The sequence below is a fragment of the Taudactylus pleione genome, unplaced genomic scaffold (genome assembly GCF_031769625.1).
Source record: "Taudactylus pleione unplaced genomic scaffold, aTauple2 ptg000437l, whole genome shotgun sequence".
Lineage (NCBI taxonomy): Eukaryota > Metazoa > Chordata > Amphibia > Anura > Myobatrachidae > Taudactylus > Taudactylus pleione.
This window is the reverse complement of record NW_028284839.1, coordinates 6756493-6774318: the sequence shown is the minus strand read 5'-3', so window position 1 is coordinate 6774318 and position 17826 is coordinate 6756493. Positions and strand designations below refer to the sequence as shown.

The window sequence follows — 17826 nt, the reverse complement described above, 5'->3', positions numbered from 1 at the left end:
ACTGCGGGCGCCAGCGAAAATTAAACTTGACGCATCCGCAGTGTGACTCAGGTGCTTTTGCAGATCACCGATAATTAACAGCGTTAACGTAGGCGTTACCGCCATTTCTGAATCAGGCCCACGGTCACCTCTAAGTAGCTTGCAACTCTGTCTACTCCTCCGCAGTACACTACTTTTCAATTCAAACACCCCGATGTCACACAGTAACGCCCATTCAGCCATACATGAGAAGCAGCCAAGTGACAGCCCACCTCGTATGAGTCAGAACACCACATACAGAATTGTGTGCATCGCCGAATCGATCACATGCTCTGACGCGCACAAGAACACAATGGGTTGTTCAAATGTCATAGTAATTACTATATGAATAAAACCACTATGGGTGGTTTTAAGCGCAGTATGTCTTAAGCGCTATCACAAACAATGACAAGGTAATAAAGATTTTTTCCGAAACAGAAAAAAAAAAAAGACTCTTGTGCAATATAAGCTTTGTTTAGATTTTATTTAAATTTTATTTTTTTTAATGTCAAAGACTTTCAGGTGTACTTAAATTTAAAGGTGAATACCAACTAATCTCCATATAATCCCTCCTCTGGGTTAGTAGTAATAATGGGGGTTCTATGGCCCCGGCACAATGTGAGCTTGTGCTGTAACGAACATTGGTCAAAGAGTAATTTACAATGCTGATGACGTGACGACTTTGCTAGTTAAATCCATTGACAAATATTTGGTGCTCTGAGTTTACATTCTGACTTACTAGTGCTATTGTTTTTTATTATTTTTTTTTTTCTTTCTCTTTTTTCCTTTTTTGTTTCGTATATTGTTTGAGTTTTATTATGTTCTCCATTCTCTGTGCTGTTTTGACTGTACTCTTATCAACTCAACGGCTCATCTACACTCGAGGGTTCCTTGAGATGTTTTCCAGATGACAGAAGTTGGGGAAGCCAGCCTAGAAATAGTTCAGCGCTACAGAGATATACCCGGATCTCTATAGAGCACTACATTCTCCGATAGTTTCCTTGAATTGTGTTCCATTTGTGATGCTGGTGGGGAAACCACTCGCATGGGCGTTTTTTTATTATTTAATTCTGTATTGTTTTTTGAGAAGTGTTGTGCTGGTGTGCAATAAGTTTCCGGATGCTCAAAAAGTGTTATATTGACAAACAAAGTGAACATTACATTTTTTTCAAAGTATTCGCCAGAGTAGACTATGCAAAATTGCATGCGCTCAAACCACTTGGTGAAGCAGCTGGACTAGTCTGAAGCAGGTATGTCTTCTACATGCTGGATGGAGGTCTCCACTGCAGCTACCAGTGACTCAAAATGAATCCCGAGCACTTTGCGCTTGATTTGTGGGAACATAAAGAAGTCGCAGGGGGCCAGGTCTGAATTGTACGGCGGATGACCAAGCTCCTGAATGCATTCACGGGCCAGAAAATCCACCACTGTTCTGGATATGTGGGCATTGTTGTGATGTAGAAGGGCACCTGAGTTCAGGTTCTTGGACAGCGCCTAGAATTAGCTTCCAGCGCTTGTCAGGCATTGGTTGCCAGTCCCCAGTTACTGTGCGCTGCTGCATGACCAGTCTTTGCCACAAACATAGCCACCATCTGCTTGACCACGCTGTGCTCACGTCAGAACGTCTGTGGCGGTACACCTTCAACTGGGGTATACTGGGCCGACTGTATGGTCTCTGGGTCTAAACTGTAGATCCAGGATTCAACGCCACTGATGGTCTCCCAGACAGAGTTTGAGCGACTGCCATCATACCTGGCAAGCATGTTACAGTGCCATATAACCAGAGCCTCCTTCTGCTTGCTAGTAAGCTGATGGGGAACCCAGCGTGCAGAAACCTTGCTCAGGCCAAGCTTTTCATGGAGTATCAAGCTGATGGATCCCGATGAGATGCCTATCTCCTTCTCTAACTGGGCCACAGTTACCCTGGCGTCCAACACAACAAGGGTCCGCACGCCAGCAACGTTATCCTCGGTGATGGCGGACACAGGTCGGCCACAGCGCTCCTTGTGTGCCGAAATTCTGCAACCCATTCAAACACAGTGGTGCGTCCTCCCCAAAAGCAGCCCACAGTCGGTCAAAACTCTCCTGCTGTTGCAGACCACTTGTAGTCGTAGAAGATCATAGCTCTCCAGCGGTCTCTGTTGAGCTCCATAACAAGTTTGTGAAGGAAGTGAACAAGCTGACTTCTTTGGTGTGCAGTTCTGCTTATATTCAGTTATGTGCCCTAAACTTTCACAAGAACTTTAGTCAGAGATGACCGTTCACCAGACAATCAGATTGTGTCTACTCTACCTATGCACTGCACATCCAGAAACTTTTTGCACACCCCTCGTATATTGTGGACAGTGTAATCTCTGAGGTAAATTTTGATGGAGGAAGAGAAGAATATGGAGAGAAGCTGCAGGCATTGGCCAAGGACAGTGTATAATCAGTTTGTGACTTATATTTGCCCCATATTAGGCATTTAGGTGCAGGAGGCATACTGAACCACTGCAATTAAGCAGTGAGCTTTAATCTTTTTCGTTCACGTTAAATAGTAAGTGCCTGATGGGCTGCTGTGGTTTCATGCAAATTTTACAACTAAGGGAAATTTTAGTAAATTGGCCCTTCTGGCATGGACGAAGCCTGTCAAAAAATAGACATTGTGAAAAATTATTATTTTTGATGACTCGTGATGTGAGTACTGTCACATACAGGTATTCACACCACTCATGTATATTGTGCGCAGTGCAATTTTTTTTCGAAAAATAGGTACAGGGACCTCTGGGTGGGAGGGGGTACCAAATGTAATTTTTTTTGTTTTCAAAATGGGAGAGAGAGCTTTATTTAATTTTTTTAGTGCAAAGTATTGTAAAATGGCAAACACAGAATATAGAACACATAATATAGAAAAAGAAAATCCACATAGCCGCGAATTACCATGTCGTATATCACTATGTTCATTAAACACGTCTACGATGGAAACATTTTTGAAAAATGTTCACACCTTTCCATAGATGATTGGGTGCTGATTTAAGTAAAAATAATAAAACAAAATTCCACCACGTAGCATTTTTCCACAAATTGAAAATCTAATTTCACTCTGTTAATGTGTCTGTTCTTCTATATAAACCTATTATTTTAATTTTAGACCTTTTTGTTTACAATTTAATATAATTTGACAAATCTACTGTAAAAGAATTATATTTGGAAAAAAAAAACTAGATTTGGGAGTCTGTACGTGATTGTATCTGTTTAAAAAGTTTCCGGGACTGTTAGATGACAAAGAAGGTATTTTTGTTGGACCAGATATTCAAAAACTCCAAACCAACATTGAGTTTGGAGGAAGAAAAAAAAGAAACCATAGAAAGAGAAGCATGGAATGCTTTTAAGGAATCTGCGAAGTTATTGGGAAGCTTCAAAGGTTCAAACATTCCACAAATAATGGAAAACAGTCTAAAAATTTTAAATTGTTGTTCGATAGTTCAGAAAGTGCTCTTTTAAACTCATCACTTAGAAAAAGTTCCTGAAAACCTTGGAGCTGATAGTGAAGAGCAAGGAAAAAAGATTCCACCAAGACATTGAGGAGATGGAATGGTCATACCAGGGAAAATGGAATTGTAACATGTTGGGAGACGACTGTTGGATGCTGCACTGAGAAGGACCCGCAAGCCAAGTGAAGAAGAAAAAAGTACCAAACAAAGGGAAAGCAATAAGGCAGTATAAGAATTTGGAATCAGCCAGAGAATTGCAGACATTTTTCTATGAATCAAATTTTGCTTGCCTCTGAATCAATAATATGCCTCCAAACTTTTTAATGTTAAACGGGTATTTTATTAGTAAGGTTGGTTCACTTGTCACTGGCTTCAGCCAATCACCTCCCAGGAACTCTACTCTGTCATAAGATTATGGGTGCACTGGGCCTCTGCTGGTTTAGCTGTCAGATTCACGTCCTCATGCGTCTCCGCCTTCTTCCCGTTCAGCGCAGCCAATGCCAACACTGATTCTGCGCTAGGGAAGATTTTCATGTTAGGCTGATGTGCAACGGACATGAAAATCTTCCCGTAGCGCAGGTGAAGGTGAGTGATCCGCAGTCCTGCATGATGGTGATTCAGACCCATGACCATCTGTCCAGGGGGATCCAGAATACTTGTAAGTCAGATCAAGAATCCTGTTCCGGATTACATTTTTCGGAATGTCATTCCTGCTGAAAGGTAACACTTATAAATATAGTTTTCTACTGGACTCCTGAATTAGGGTGAGACCCTCTGATTCCAATGAGTGTAAGCAGTTCTCCAGGGAAAGCTCTTACATGCCTCCTAATTGCGCCATCAAGCACAGTGTAGGCTGTGGCGCTGTGCGTATTTACTGTCATACACTTTGCCCTATGTACATGATGCCGCGAATGCCATCGTCAGTTCAGGATGTAGCTGGCACACCTACATCCCCACTTCCGGCCAGAAGGCCGACGCCGGAATCCCGACAGTAGTGGAGATGCCGATGCTGAAATCCTGTCAGCCGGCATCCTCATTGTAAGTATAGCAGGGCTGGTTAGGGGTTGGCCATGGGGGGGGGGGGGGTTAGGGTTAGGCTACGGACAGGGGGAGGGGGGATTAGGTGTAGGCACCACATGGGGGGGAGTTAGGTTTAGGCACTAAGGGGGGAGGGTTAGGTTCAGGCACCAAGGGGTGAGGATTAGGGTGCAGAAAAGGAGGGTTAGGGTTAGAGGGTTAGGATAGTTACCTAACCCCTATCGAGATACCGAGCATCGGGATGCCGCTGACGGTATTTTGACAGCTGGCATCTCATACCCAACCCCTCAAGTCACACTTACTACTTTTTTTTTCTTACTTTGCCTCGGTGTCTACCAGAAAGGAAGGTATGGTAAGTAAGGAAGTGTGATTTATTCGTACATATATTTAACACCTAGCATTTATATACGTACGTAGCGATCAAATAAGAGGAAGTTTTGTAAGGGTTTTTTTTTTTTTAGAACCTCTTTTTCGGATAAGTCGTGTATTTTGCCAAGCAGTAGTTATTCCTGAATCTTCCCAATGTTATGCATTGTTGATATTTATCACCATCATATTCAAATTTGGGTTACACATCAGCTTACGGTGTAGGGTAAACCGAGAAAACCAGAAGTGGTGGCAAAACAGAAAATAACAAGCGTTCAATACTTTTTTAAAGAAATTATTTATCTCCGCAGACACTCAATAATATATCTTTTTGAGTTTGATGAGAATTGACTGGCAGACATTTTCACCTTGGAGCGAGCCCTTCGCGGTGCCTCCTAAATTTGTAAATCATGTTACAATTTGATGACTTCAAACGAAAAGCACCGGCACCTTCTTTTCTCCAGTATGTCACCAAAACTGTCACGGATAACGTAATTTAGAGTTATTAATTCTCCCTTGTAAAGGTTAAACTCTTTCAGTGCTATACAACAAATCTCCACCTGCCCGCCGTGTGCAGTAAAAGTTCTGTGTGTATAGAGTTGATAAAATAAGGAATGTATTTGCCTGGGTAATTGTAGTGCCACTCTAGTAAAAGCTGTGCCATTTGGGAACACAATTCTTTTTTAAAATTAAAAAATAAATTGCTATTTTAAAACAAAAACAAATGACATATTCCTGTGTGATGCCCCTAGTCACTGACTTGAGTCTATAAATAAACCAGGGGCCTGCTCACATAAAGAGGATACATAGAAAATGGGCAATTTTCTGTTGATTTATCAAATTGTACAGTTAGTGGGGAGTAATGACTGATTCATTGGTTGAAATTCAATTGCTTGGGTGGCCGCGCTAATTAATGGGCGTCCGACTAAGCAATTCAATTGTTTTGGCGTCCATTAATTATCATGCTTCTTGTGACCAAAAGTCGCGTACAGCGTCTAAACCTATCTAAAGTCCTGCCCGTGATACAAAAACTGCAGTTCGGGACCCTTTTCGCACACTTCTGCTCGCCACCTCCGGAGGCAGCGAGCAGAAATGTTGACGCCACCGGTGCTTGCGCTTGAACAGCAGACCAATTAAATTGCTGCCAGCCAGCGCCCACTAGTAGCTGGCGTTAAAACAACAATTGAATGACCCCATTGAGTTCAGAATTTACAAGCATGCAGGGATATAGGTAACGTTTTAATACCCTTAAGTGGGGTGGGGGGACAGCTGGTGACGGATCGGGGGGCTGAGACTCCAGTATGCAGGGGGGGGGGGGGGGGGCATTATGCAGTGAGCAACAGGAAAATAGATATTTTAGCATTAAGTGTGTTGTTGTCTTTCTTATAACATTGCTGGGTATAATATGCTGGTCAATTTTGCAGGTAACATGTTGATGATGGGTACAGTATTTCAGTTCATGAGTATGATATGCTGGTCATTGTGCGTGTGTGTGTGTTGGGTGTGACCTGCTGGTCTTTAGAGAGTATCATTTGTCGGCTGATCATTTATGTACTTTCCGCAATGGTCTTCAGTTAGTCAAATGAACACAACTGCCCTTAAGTGCCTACACGAGCATTCAGTAATGAAGAGAAGTCATTATTACCACTCAGGGAAGCGCACATAAGCCCCCCCCCCCCCCCTCCAATGTGCAGCAAAGTCTTACAGAACTTCACTGCAGGCGGCAGTAACTGTATTTCTCATAGCCACTTTATTTAATAGTGTTGAGGGAAGAATATGTCTTGTGTTTTTTTTTTTTTTTCCCCATCTGCTTAAAGTTAAGCTATTATAAAATATAGTTTTAATTAGTAGTGAACAATCTTATAGCATTAAATGTTGCAATTTCATTTAAAAAGAAGAAAATGACAGTCTCATTCTAAGCAACTTCAACCGGAACTTCTCCCAGCCCTGGCAGTGCTCTCGTACCCCGCATGCTGGTGACAGGAGCTCGTTCCAGAGACCGCGACAGAGTTGTTTTGGACGTCTCCTCCTAAGCTACAATGGCCACACTCTAATGTAAGCCCATACAGCTGGAGCAAGCCGGACAGTGATGTCACCGCCAAACTGGAGCTCCTTTAGTAGCTCACATTCTACTACACCAGGCCTGGCCAACCTGTGGCTCTCCAGCTGTTGTGAAACTACAAGTCCCAGCATGCTCTGCCACAGTTTTGCTTATTGGGGAATGCTAATACTGTGGCAGGGCATGCTGGGACTTGTAGTTTTGCAACAGCTGGAGAGCCACAAGTTGGCCAGGCCTGTACTACACCAATTCCTGTAGTCTACTAATAAAACAAAAATCGGGAGCATCTAATGAAATAAACAGAACTGTCTCTTGTTACACCAATACCTTCTCTTACATTTTGATGCACAGGCCTTTTCACTCTTTAACTTTTTTTTAAATATTCATCTAAAAGATGAATATTTGTGTCCCTTTTAGTTCCCCCTGCTGCACTATTATTGTTGCGCCTGCCTCACTGTGGGGTTGATGGATTAAGCAATGGAGAAGTCACCCATAGCAACTACTCGGCTTCTACCTATCGTTTTATAGAATGCAGTGTTCTCCCCAGATTTTTTTTCTCTGCCAGTCGGCATTATAGAGGTAACTGGGTGGCCGACTAAACTTTATCAGAGACGGTATGCAGCAGCCCATCGTGCACCCTCCCACGCGGCATCTCACTTAATGTTTGGCAGGCTCCGAGTAGGGAGGGGGCCTGTGCAGTTGCCGTGTTTGCCTCCAATGCAGGGTGGGCCTAGGTGGAGGAGAACGGCCAGGGTCCTCCTCCCGGCGGGGGCGGCATCCAGTATTGAGGTGCTCTGTGACTCAGCCTGCATGAAATGTCAGTGCAGCGCGACCTTTGGCGGCAGGGGAATTTTGCTTGGTGGACCGCCCAATGATCATAGAGAGAACACTGGATGATAAATGGTACCTGATTGGTAGCTGATTTGTTGCTATGGGCAACTTCTACACTAGTCCACTTCACTGTTTTCACATGAAACTATGGAACCCTGGGTGACTGTGGCAAACTTCTGATTTAGCACGCCACGTTTAAGGATAGAAAAGGCATAGGCGGTGCAGATTATCGTCGCAGGTCTATTGCGAGTTTTAAAATGGCCATATTGCATGGATGCACTGCTTGCACACCAACTTCCTGCAACCACCCATTAAGGGGCCTAAACACGGTACGATCCAATCTCGTTTGCGCTTTCCCTTAAATTCCTGTACACCCCCGGACAAACGATATTGTGCCTACACATGGAACGATTGTACAAACGATATAGATGGGTCCTAAACGACTGCAGATCGTCACCGATATATCGTTTGCAGAAAACAACCTCACGATGCTGGCACAAAATAGTGAAGGGGAGTGGCCAGGAAAAGTGACAACATAGCGTCCATCACAAGGAACGATGTGTGCCAAATCATGAACGATTGGTCGATATCTTTCTGCAGGTTCAGTTGATCATCGACCACGATCAACGACAGCGGGAGCGCGCATCTGCATCGTTATCCTTCCCCCACACGGCGCTTTTTAATCAATTTTGTCGTTCTAATTGGTCGAAAACGGCCAAATCGTTTTTAAAAATCGTACCGTGCGTGGGGGCCTTTACTGTTTGCCTGACCATCCAATTGGGCATAAAGAGCCACTATCATGAAGACAGACCATTTTCCCTCTCTACTGTGTAACGGGATCAGTATGAACATGCGGTTCTAATCCCGATGCTGAAAGACCGGCGGTTCTAATCCCGACAGGTAAGTATTTTCCTATTCACTAACCTAACCCCCCCTAACCCTAACCCTTAACCCTCCTTTAGGGGTGCCTAACCCTAACCTGCCCCCCAAGTGAGTGCCTAACCCCCCCTGTAAGTGCCTAAACCCCCCCCCTTCCCCGCAGCCTAAACTTAAGTCTCCTGGAGGGTGCCTAACCCCCCCTTCCCCTAGCCTAACCCTCCCGGGGGGATGCCTAACCCTAAATCGCCCTCGGGAGCCCCTAACCTAACCACGCACCCCCCGCGCCGCTGGCTTCGGGATTTCGACGCCTGTCATTAGACCCTTGCCGGGATTAGACAGCCGGGATTTAGACCGTTGGCATCCCGACTGCATACCTGTGTGACAGCCCTCATTCCAACTAGTGCAGGCACAGATGCTGGGAAGATGTATTTACATGACATAGATTGATTTTAGTATTAAACATATGGACGGCTACCATAGTAATGTTTTTTTAAAACCTCAATCTTAAGGTTTGATCTTCCTAAATCGAAGTTCCCTCTAACAACAATAAGGCAAATTCATCCAGAATAGTTTTGTTAATCTAGCTCATCAAACTGCGGCAGATCTGAAAATAATTAACAATGGTAATAGGCTAATATCGGTGGTGGAAAGGAAAATGGACCTATTTCTAGGGTATCCTTATCTAAATCTTAACAATGATCATTAATGAATGCGTGAAGACGTCATATCAGGTCTCCTATATGCAATAAAGCCCCATTTCAGCATTAGTAAACGGAGGCTATAAAATTGATTTAGGCTAACTGAATAAATTAGCAGATTATCTATAATTTGACTGTGAACTAGGGGCCTTTATTTTATTGCTTTTAGAGAGATAACATTGGAAGTGAAATACCAGCCCGAGTGATAAATCTGAGCCGCCGCTGATTTTCAGAAATTGTCCTTCTAAAAATAGGATTCCCTTTCTGTCGCCCGGATTTGGCAGAAAAAGATGAGGGAAACAGGCCAAGTGCGAAACGTTTGCTATATCTGTTAGATCTAATCTGCTTAATGTACAGTTTGAGACTTGTAGTGGCTACTGCAGACGTTTTTCTATCACACTCATTAGTGTCTTCTAAAGATAAGGATATTTAGACAAAAGAGAGCCTGCAAGCTTAGCTAGCATTAATTACCTGGACTATTGTCTTTTATTATTTTGTCCTTTGGAAAAAGTTAAGCTGGCCCGTGGAACGGATAGGTCATATTTCCGCAAAGTAACTTAATAACTGTTCTCTTGAAAGGTTGTGTAATGATTTTCGATGTACCCAGAGCTGTATCTTAGAGCTGGGGCATATGAGTCCGTAAATATTTACTATACTGTATACAGGTTTTGTGATCTTGTATCCGGAACCGCGTTATCAGGAAAGTTCCAAAATACGGAAAGGAAGAAAGGTGAATTATTTGCTCTGCTTAGACATAGCGGGAGGGCTGGTCGTTGGCGGCATATCCACTGCACGATATTGTTAACAAAGAATGATAGTCGTTATCGTTCAGTTGTCCAATTTATCGTGTAGTGGATACGTGGTGTTGAATCGTAAATAAACCTTTAGTACATTCCTGCCTATAAACCTCTAAGATTCACCTGCCTAGAACCTCAAAGACAAAACCTGCCTATACCTTCTAAAACCATAAGGTGTCGCTAATTAGCGCTGTGTTTAATTATACCATTAATAAAACTCTAAGACAGTTGAATAGCGGTCCAACACGCTAAAGATTATTATTCAGGTAAAAGTACAGATGTTACCACGCTATGATCTAACAATGAGCGCAAACTAAATTGTACAAACATTAGGTCATAAGGTACAGTCAATACATACGCGTGCGCTCTGGGACCAGATACCGGCATCAATAATGAGACCTTTGTCGAACAGCATAACAGGAACACCGCAGACTGGCATCTTGTTTCAGAGCACTCACATATATACCCGTACTGGGATAAGCAATACAATAGAATACGTTGGCAGGTTCTCATTGGTTCCTCTTCTTGCTTCTTCCGTTACGGGACAATTCATAGGTCAGTGCAAAGACTCAACCCAGCCTCTAACAGCCTGATTGTGTTCACCTTCCCGCTGCATAATAAATCTAATCTAACTATGGCATACAACATTTCAAGAAGTTATTCTCTCTAACATTCATATTTCATAGCCGTATGTTCTGATCTCCTCACCGATGCCACCGGACACTGTGGGAACAGAGTAGATCAGTACGGCACCAAACACGGTCCAGTTGTCATTTACTAAGCCATAGTTACAGAAAACATTAATTTCTTTATATGCTGACATTGCGATTAAACCAAGTAATAATCATTCCTTTCGCGCTGCGGGACCATTGCTTTTAAATGTGTATGCGGGGAGAAATGACACTAAATTGTGTTGTGCGTTTGAGGGTCTGTGGGGCACTTAACGACCAGCACTAAGTTGGAAAGGCTTCTGTGTATGTGTGTGAGCATGCCAGTATGGGTTTGGGAAAGGTCACTAAAAAGCTGGCTGTGCGTCTAAATAGCTATTTTGCGTTGTCCTATATTTAACATGAAGTGCAGGGAAAACACCACTAATTTGCTACTTTTTGCTACATCGCGTATGTGTTAATGTGAATGCCGGGGGAAAACACCACTACTTTGCTACTACTGAAATATAAGTCTGTGGTGATTTTAATGGTTTGGAAAGTTATTTTATGTCTGCTAAACACCGTCGGTCGGTGTTAGGGGAAGATTGTTAAAAAGCTGTTCGTGCTACTTTTTAGCAACTTTGCGTTGTGAGTAGCAAAATTGCTAGTTTTATAAATTTTGCACTGTGGTTTGTGTACTATGTATTTTTGACAAAATGGCGCTTGTGTAAGCTTTCTTTTCTAAAATGGAGTCTTGCTGCCATTCACAAGATGGCGTCGTGCAGGTTTTTCTGATTGGCAAACACATTCTGTCCTACCCAATTATTCGGTTTCGACAGTGGCTTAAGAGATTGTTGGTAATGCAGCCGTGCTCGCATTAGCAGTTAAGAAATACGCAATTGCTAAGCTCATCCTTCCCTTTGTGCTTGACAGTGCGATGGAGTGTACTAGCGTAGTTTACTCTAGGTCCGGCGGCAGGCAGGTTGCCGAACCTAGAGCAAGGGCACTTCTGCGTGCGTGTCCGCAAATGGGGCTTGACCAATTAAACGGGGACGTGTCTTTATAAAGCGTCCCCTTTTTGTCACTTTTGGGGGCATGCCCGGAACTTACGGACATGTCGGGCAGCCCCCAAACGCCGAGGTCCTTATGCGCCCGGCATCCATTCCCCGGCGGTGACCGCTGCTCTGCGTTTTCCCCACCCACGTGACACTGCGGTACACGGGTGGAGGACGGAACGCTCAGGCAGTTTCAACAGGGCTGGAACAGCCTAGCGGGAACGCTACAGCGGTGAGATGCCCACTTTCAGACTGTGTTGTCTGTGCATTTGCGATGGCGATTGTAAAAACACCAACATCAACACAACATCATTTGCGCCAATGACATTTGTGGTAGCCTAGGGTCTAATCCAGCTAAACATGACATCTGAAGCTGTGGATTTGCGTTTGAGAATGCAATCTCACCAAGACCCTTGAGCCTGGTATACACACTGGAGCGATATCTGCTCGATATGCCTTTTTTGGCCTAATCGCTACGACATACGCTATTGTTCAAAAGTTTGGGGTCACCCAGACAATTTCGTGTTTTACATGAAAACTGACTTTTATTTATCAAATGAGTTGCAAAATTAATAGATCATATAGTCAAGACATTGGCAAGGTTAGAAATAATGATTTTTATTTGAAATAATAATTTTGTCCTTCAAACTTTGCTTTCGTCAGAGAATGCTCCTTTTGCAGCAATTACAGCATTGCAGACCTTTGGCATTCTAGCTGTTAAGTTGTTGAGGTAAATTTCACCCCACGCCTCCTGAAGCACCTCCCGCAAGTTGGATTGGCTTGATGGGCACTTCTTGCGTACCATACGGTCAAGCTGCTCCCACAACAGCTCAATGGGGTTGAGATCTGGTGACTGCGCTGGCCACTCCATTACAGACAGAATACCAGCTGCCTGCTTCTTCCCTAAATAGTTCTTGCATAATTTGGAGGTGTGCTTTGGGTCATTGTCCTTCTGGAGGAGGAAATTGGCTCCAATCAAGAGCTGTCCACAGGGTATGGCATGGCGTTGCAAAATTGAGTGATAGCCTTCCTTGTAAAGGATGTCTTTCTCCTCACCGTTTATTCTGGTATTATTTCCAGGCGTTTATATGTAGCTAAACATCACCCGCGTATTATAACTATTGTTAGCTGTTTTAAAGCACAATAAATCACCCAGAGCATGAAGAATTAAATCTACAAAGATGACAACTACTGAAATCTGTGTTTTACAATAAATATCAATTATACATTTTATGTCCCATGTTAAATATTTATTTCATGCATTGTTTGTTTTTCTTACATTGTGCCTCTACATCATTATAGTGCAATAGCTTCTGACAGCTGATATAGATGGTGTTTTTCAAGCGCTATCTATACACCAGTCTCCTGCCTCTCCGTGAGCATCTGTACTAATCAACGTCATTTACAGCCAAGATCAAATGTATATAGAGTGGAATAAAGCCGATCATAACCAAAGTGCATTTTGTTTTTAGATATACTGCAAAGTTCAGTTAGATTTATTGCGCACATCAATACATATATATATATTTTTTTCTTTTTTAGGTTGTAGAGCGAAAACGGACAGCAGCTGAAATCCGGGAGGCCTTTGAGAGGCTAGAAAGGGAAAAAGAAGAGAGACGTCTTCAGCAGCGGACAAACCCCAAGGTAAATTATCAGCTGCTTCACCTAAACAACACGCTGACGCGTTTCACTTTACAGCAAACAAAAAAAAAAAAAGTACATGCACATTTCATTTAATTGCTTAACTTGTTTTCTGGATTTTATCTGCTTACGGTGGAAAATGTGGTCCGTTTGCGATTGTGTTATGACTTTCTCCCAGAAATACCGTACGTGCTTGCGTGAATGGGGATTGTGCTGCGTATATAGGATGGCTGATCCCAGGCTAATGAGAACAGCCTATTCACTTGTGCATAGCAGCGACGTGGACGAAACTGAAAGCCATCCAACGCACCAAACCTCTCCCAATCAGGGTCACCCAAGATCCAGTATATTTACTGACATGTAAAGGCTAGTCATACACTAAAGAAAAGTTAAAGTCCCCTTACTGACAAAGTGACAAATCTGAGTTCCATTTTTATCTCGGATGTTACTTCTATATTCAGTTCTGGATAAATTTAGACCAACCATCATAATATTCAGTAAAAAAAACAAAACTCTAAATGTCGGAACGTTTTTATTGACTGGTTTTAAGATATTTTCAAGGGTTACAGTGACTAAAGATGTAGTGTTCACCGGAACGTAAAAAGGGCACTATGGCGTGTGCCAGAAATGGGGCGTGGTCTGGCTGTTTAAGCAGGGCACCGGCAGGTAGGGCAGGGGAGCATTTTGTAGTTTTAAAATCGGGCAGGGCGCGGCGCCCTGCTGAAACAGCCTAGCGGGAAGACTAAAGATAGTTACACACTAGGGCAACGGATCGGCCATTAAATGTGCCCGCCCGGTTGTGATGTCAGTCACTGGTGGCCTCTGCAGCAAGTGTACGAGTGGTTGGCTGACCGACCGTACACACAGCACGATGCGCCAATATATCTGCAGGTAGGTATTGACCATCGTTCGTTCTCACACACATTGCCGGGACGCGCCCATGATATATCGGACGTTCAATTGAATGGCCAGTGTTTACCCAGCATAAACCTTTTAATATCAAATAAAGTAAAACAAAGGGGAAAAGATAAAGGACTATCACCATTAAAGCTCATAGAAAAGGTTCCGCAACAACTTTGAAATTCATGGAACGGCTGATTTACAGACAGAACTGTATTTGCTTTCATAAATAACTGGATGTATGTTTTCACGAGCCACGATTTTATTATTACTGTCTCTTTAATTTATTACAACTTGTATCACGTTTTATGGCCCTGCTCATGGCTTCTCCAGCTTTTTATTGTCCCTGGTATCTGTCACCGCACTGTTTTCATATGGAAAATATGCTGCAATAACCAATATTAAACTCAGCAGTTACACCACCGTGCCTTCCCCAGCAATGCCATCTGTTTACCTTGGTTGAAGAGACGTTCCATGCCGGTTCTGTGCTACCTGTTTTATTGCAGTGCCACAAATCACAGTACTGTACGTTATAACTCAGCAACTGTCTGACTCGTGAAGCCTTCCGACTAATTATACCCCGTGTGGTGCGCGACGCCAGTGGCTCCTCCAAGTTCCTAATTAAGATCCTCTTCACTCCCTCCGACAGTGACGTGTTGCTGTAAATAGTCATTAATTATAATTTTGTACCTTTTGCCGTCAAAATCAGAGTAAAACTACAAGAAAGAGAAGCAGATTTCTGGCTAAAAGGCATAACTCGACTTCAGAACTCTACCCCCCCCCCCCCACACCCCCAGCCTGGTAATATATTATCCCCCCTCCGCTCATACGGCTATGAACATTTTTTATGTCAATCACTGCTTTTAATTTCATTAACAATAAAAGCTAATACTCCAGCTGTAAAACTGTAAATTGAAATCTATAGTCATCCGTGTCATGCAAACGATACATTTTAGTTTCTTTACGAGGAACCAGGGACAATCTCCGCTGTTGGAGGAATCGGTTGAGTGAAGCCTCAAAACAAGAAATAATAGAAAGAAAGAAAAAAGTTGACTGCGTCGTGCGTTATTGGAATGTAGTCGGCAAATGTCGATCAAAGCTTCTTTGTGTTCCGCCTGGTCGCCCGTTAGTGGAGGTGGCGGAGAACAGGAGAGAAGAAAGAATTGTTTAGTAGCTTCATTAAAGTTCGATTCTGGAAGCGATTTGATGTTTCGGTATAGTTTAAAGAACTTGTGAGGTGTGTGCGGGTTGCTGCAGCTCAGTTCCCAAAGCGCCATTTGTATAAAGGCCATATAATAGTCCACCTCTGAGTCTGATCCTATATGTATAGAGTGTAAGGGAGGGAAACAGTCAGGAAGCCGATGGACGGAATCCCGACCGCTGGCTTCCCAACTGTATAATACCGGCAAGGGTTAAATGACAGGCGTCGGCATCCCGACGCCTGTCATTTTCCCTACGCCGGGAGGCCGACATCCGGTTTACCGATCGAAGGTAAGCTGGGCGCCGACAGCCTCATTTAGGTTTAGGGTTCCCAGGGAGGACCTAGGGTTAGGCACCCCCGGAGGTTAGGTTTAGGCTAGGGGAAGGGGGAGTTAGGGTTAGGCACCCCCGGGGGAAGATTAGGGTTAGGCACTTAGGGGGGAGGTTAGGGTTAGGAATCGGTATGAAATACCGGCGGCCGCCTGACAGCGCTGGAAATCCCGATCGTCGATAGGTAAGTACTTACTAACCTAACCCCCTAACCCTCCTTAGGGGTGCCTAACCCTAACCTCCCCCACCAAGTGCCTAACCCTAATCCCCCCTGTAACTGCTTAACCCCCCCCTTCCCCACTGCCTATCCCTAAGTCCCATGGGGGGGTGCCTAACCCTGACCCTCCCTCCCTCCCCCTAGCGTAACCCTAACACTCCCGGGGGGGTGCCTAACCCTAAGTCCCCCACAGGTGCCCTAAACTTACAACTTATGCGAGCGTCCATGATGATGGTCAAGACCATCGCGACCATCGGGCTTGCGACGGAGACCCTGCGGTAGGGTCTCGCTGCCGCAAGCCCTGGAGTGATTTTGGCTCTGTCAGAGCCAAAATCACTCCAACTGACATCACTAGTGATGTCAGTGGGGCCGGCTTAAGACGGTAGGCGTTCCCATGGGAACGCCTCCGTCTGGCAGCCACGCCCCCGGCACGCTCACCAAAGGGGGCGTGCTGTCAATCAACATCGACAGCACGCCCCCTTTGGTGCGAGACCCGGAGCGACGGAGAGCCCGTCGCTATCCGGGTCTCGCGCATGCGCACGACAGAGCTCCCTCCGTCGTGCGCATGCGCAGTGGGGCACCATCGACCCGCTTGCGAGCGTCCTGCGCTCGCGAGCGGGTCTGAATGACCCCTATGGCTTGTTATAAATGGCCATTTGTACATATGATAAATAGAAATAGGCAAACACAAGGTTGAAGCTCTTTTTTAATGAATTAAGAGCAACATTACCTGTGAGTTATCCATATGGAAAAATAAGGAACAAAAAGTTGGGCTTTGCCGCCTACCCTAGCACTCCCGAATTGTCCCCGCAATATGTCTGCTGAAGCTCGTTTATTTCTTTTTATTAATTTTCATATGTGTATGTGCAAATTCCCATTTATAAAAAGTCATCGTATCACCCACTACTTCGTTACGCTCACTCATTCATTTCTCTTATTTCGGCATGGCAAATTGCATCCATCTATAAAGCAAGTTTTTGCCTCGTTCCCAATAAAAGTGTTACAGGAAAACTTGCGTTGCCAGGGCTCCTGTAACATGTGCGCGGCCAGGCATCGCATCGCAGCGCATCACTTATGCCTGATGATCTGATTTAAATTATGAGGATCGTTCTAAATCATTTTGGACATTGCGGTCTGAAGATTAATCTGAATTCAGAAGCATTCTGACTGCTTGGCCAAGTGGCACTTGTCTGTATCCTGTACAATTTGGGCACCGATATTTGTGTGGTCAAATTGGACAGTAATTCTGTTGCTCATAGAGTCAGGCCGAGCTTAGCGCTTAGGCCCGGAATGGGATTGAAATCGCCGGTTCAAATCCCTATAGCGTAGCCTGAGAGGATGAAATCCCGACAGCGTCAGGTAAGTTACCCCCCCCCCCCTCAAACCTTAGGAGTGCCTAACCCTAAGCCCCCGGGGTGGTGCCAAACCCAAAGTCCCCCCTCGGGGGTGCCTGACCCTAATCTCCCCCCCCCCAAACCTAACGCTAACCACGCTAGAGCCCCTAATCCTAACACCACCACCCCCGCACGGCTAACACTAAGGGCGCACCGGACTTACATTCGTTCGCGCTGACTTTCCGGCGTCGGGTTAACATAGGCATCTGTATTTCGACGTCTAAGTTAAATCCCATGCCAGGATTCCGCTGTCGGGATGGCCGCCGGTGTCATAGCTGCATCC

The 17826-nt window shown here is 44.4% G+C and overlaps 1 protein-coding gene across 1 annotated transcript in view; it reads left to right on the top strand.

Annotated features, from left to right (window-relative positions):
- Positions 1-17826, top strand: part of DNAJC11 (DnaJ heat shock protein family (Hsp40) member C11) — a 163226-nt gene that overhangs the window by 62917 nt on the left and 82483 nt on the right. The window contains exon 4 of the mRNA XM_088447767.1: positions 13404-13505. Within this exon, the coding sequence (XP_088303893.1) occupies positions 13404-13505 (102 nt within the window). The remainder of the gene's footprint in view (positions 1-13403; positions 13506-17826) is intronic.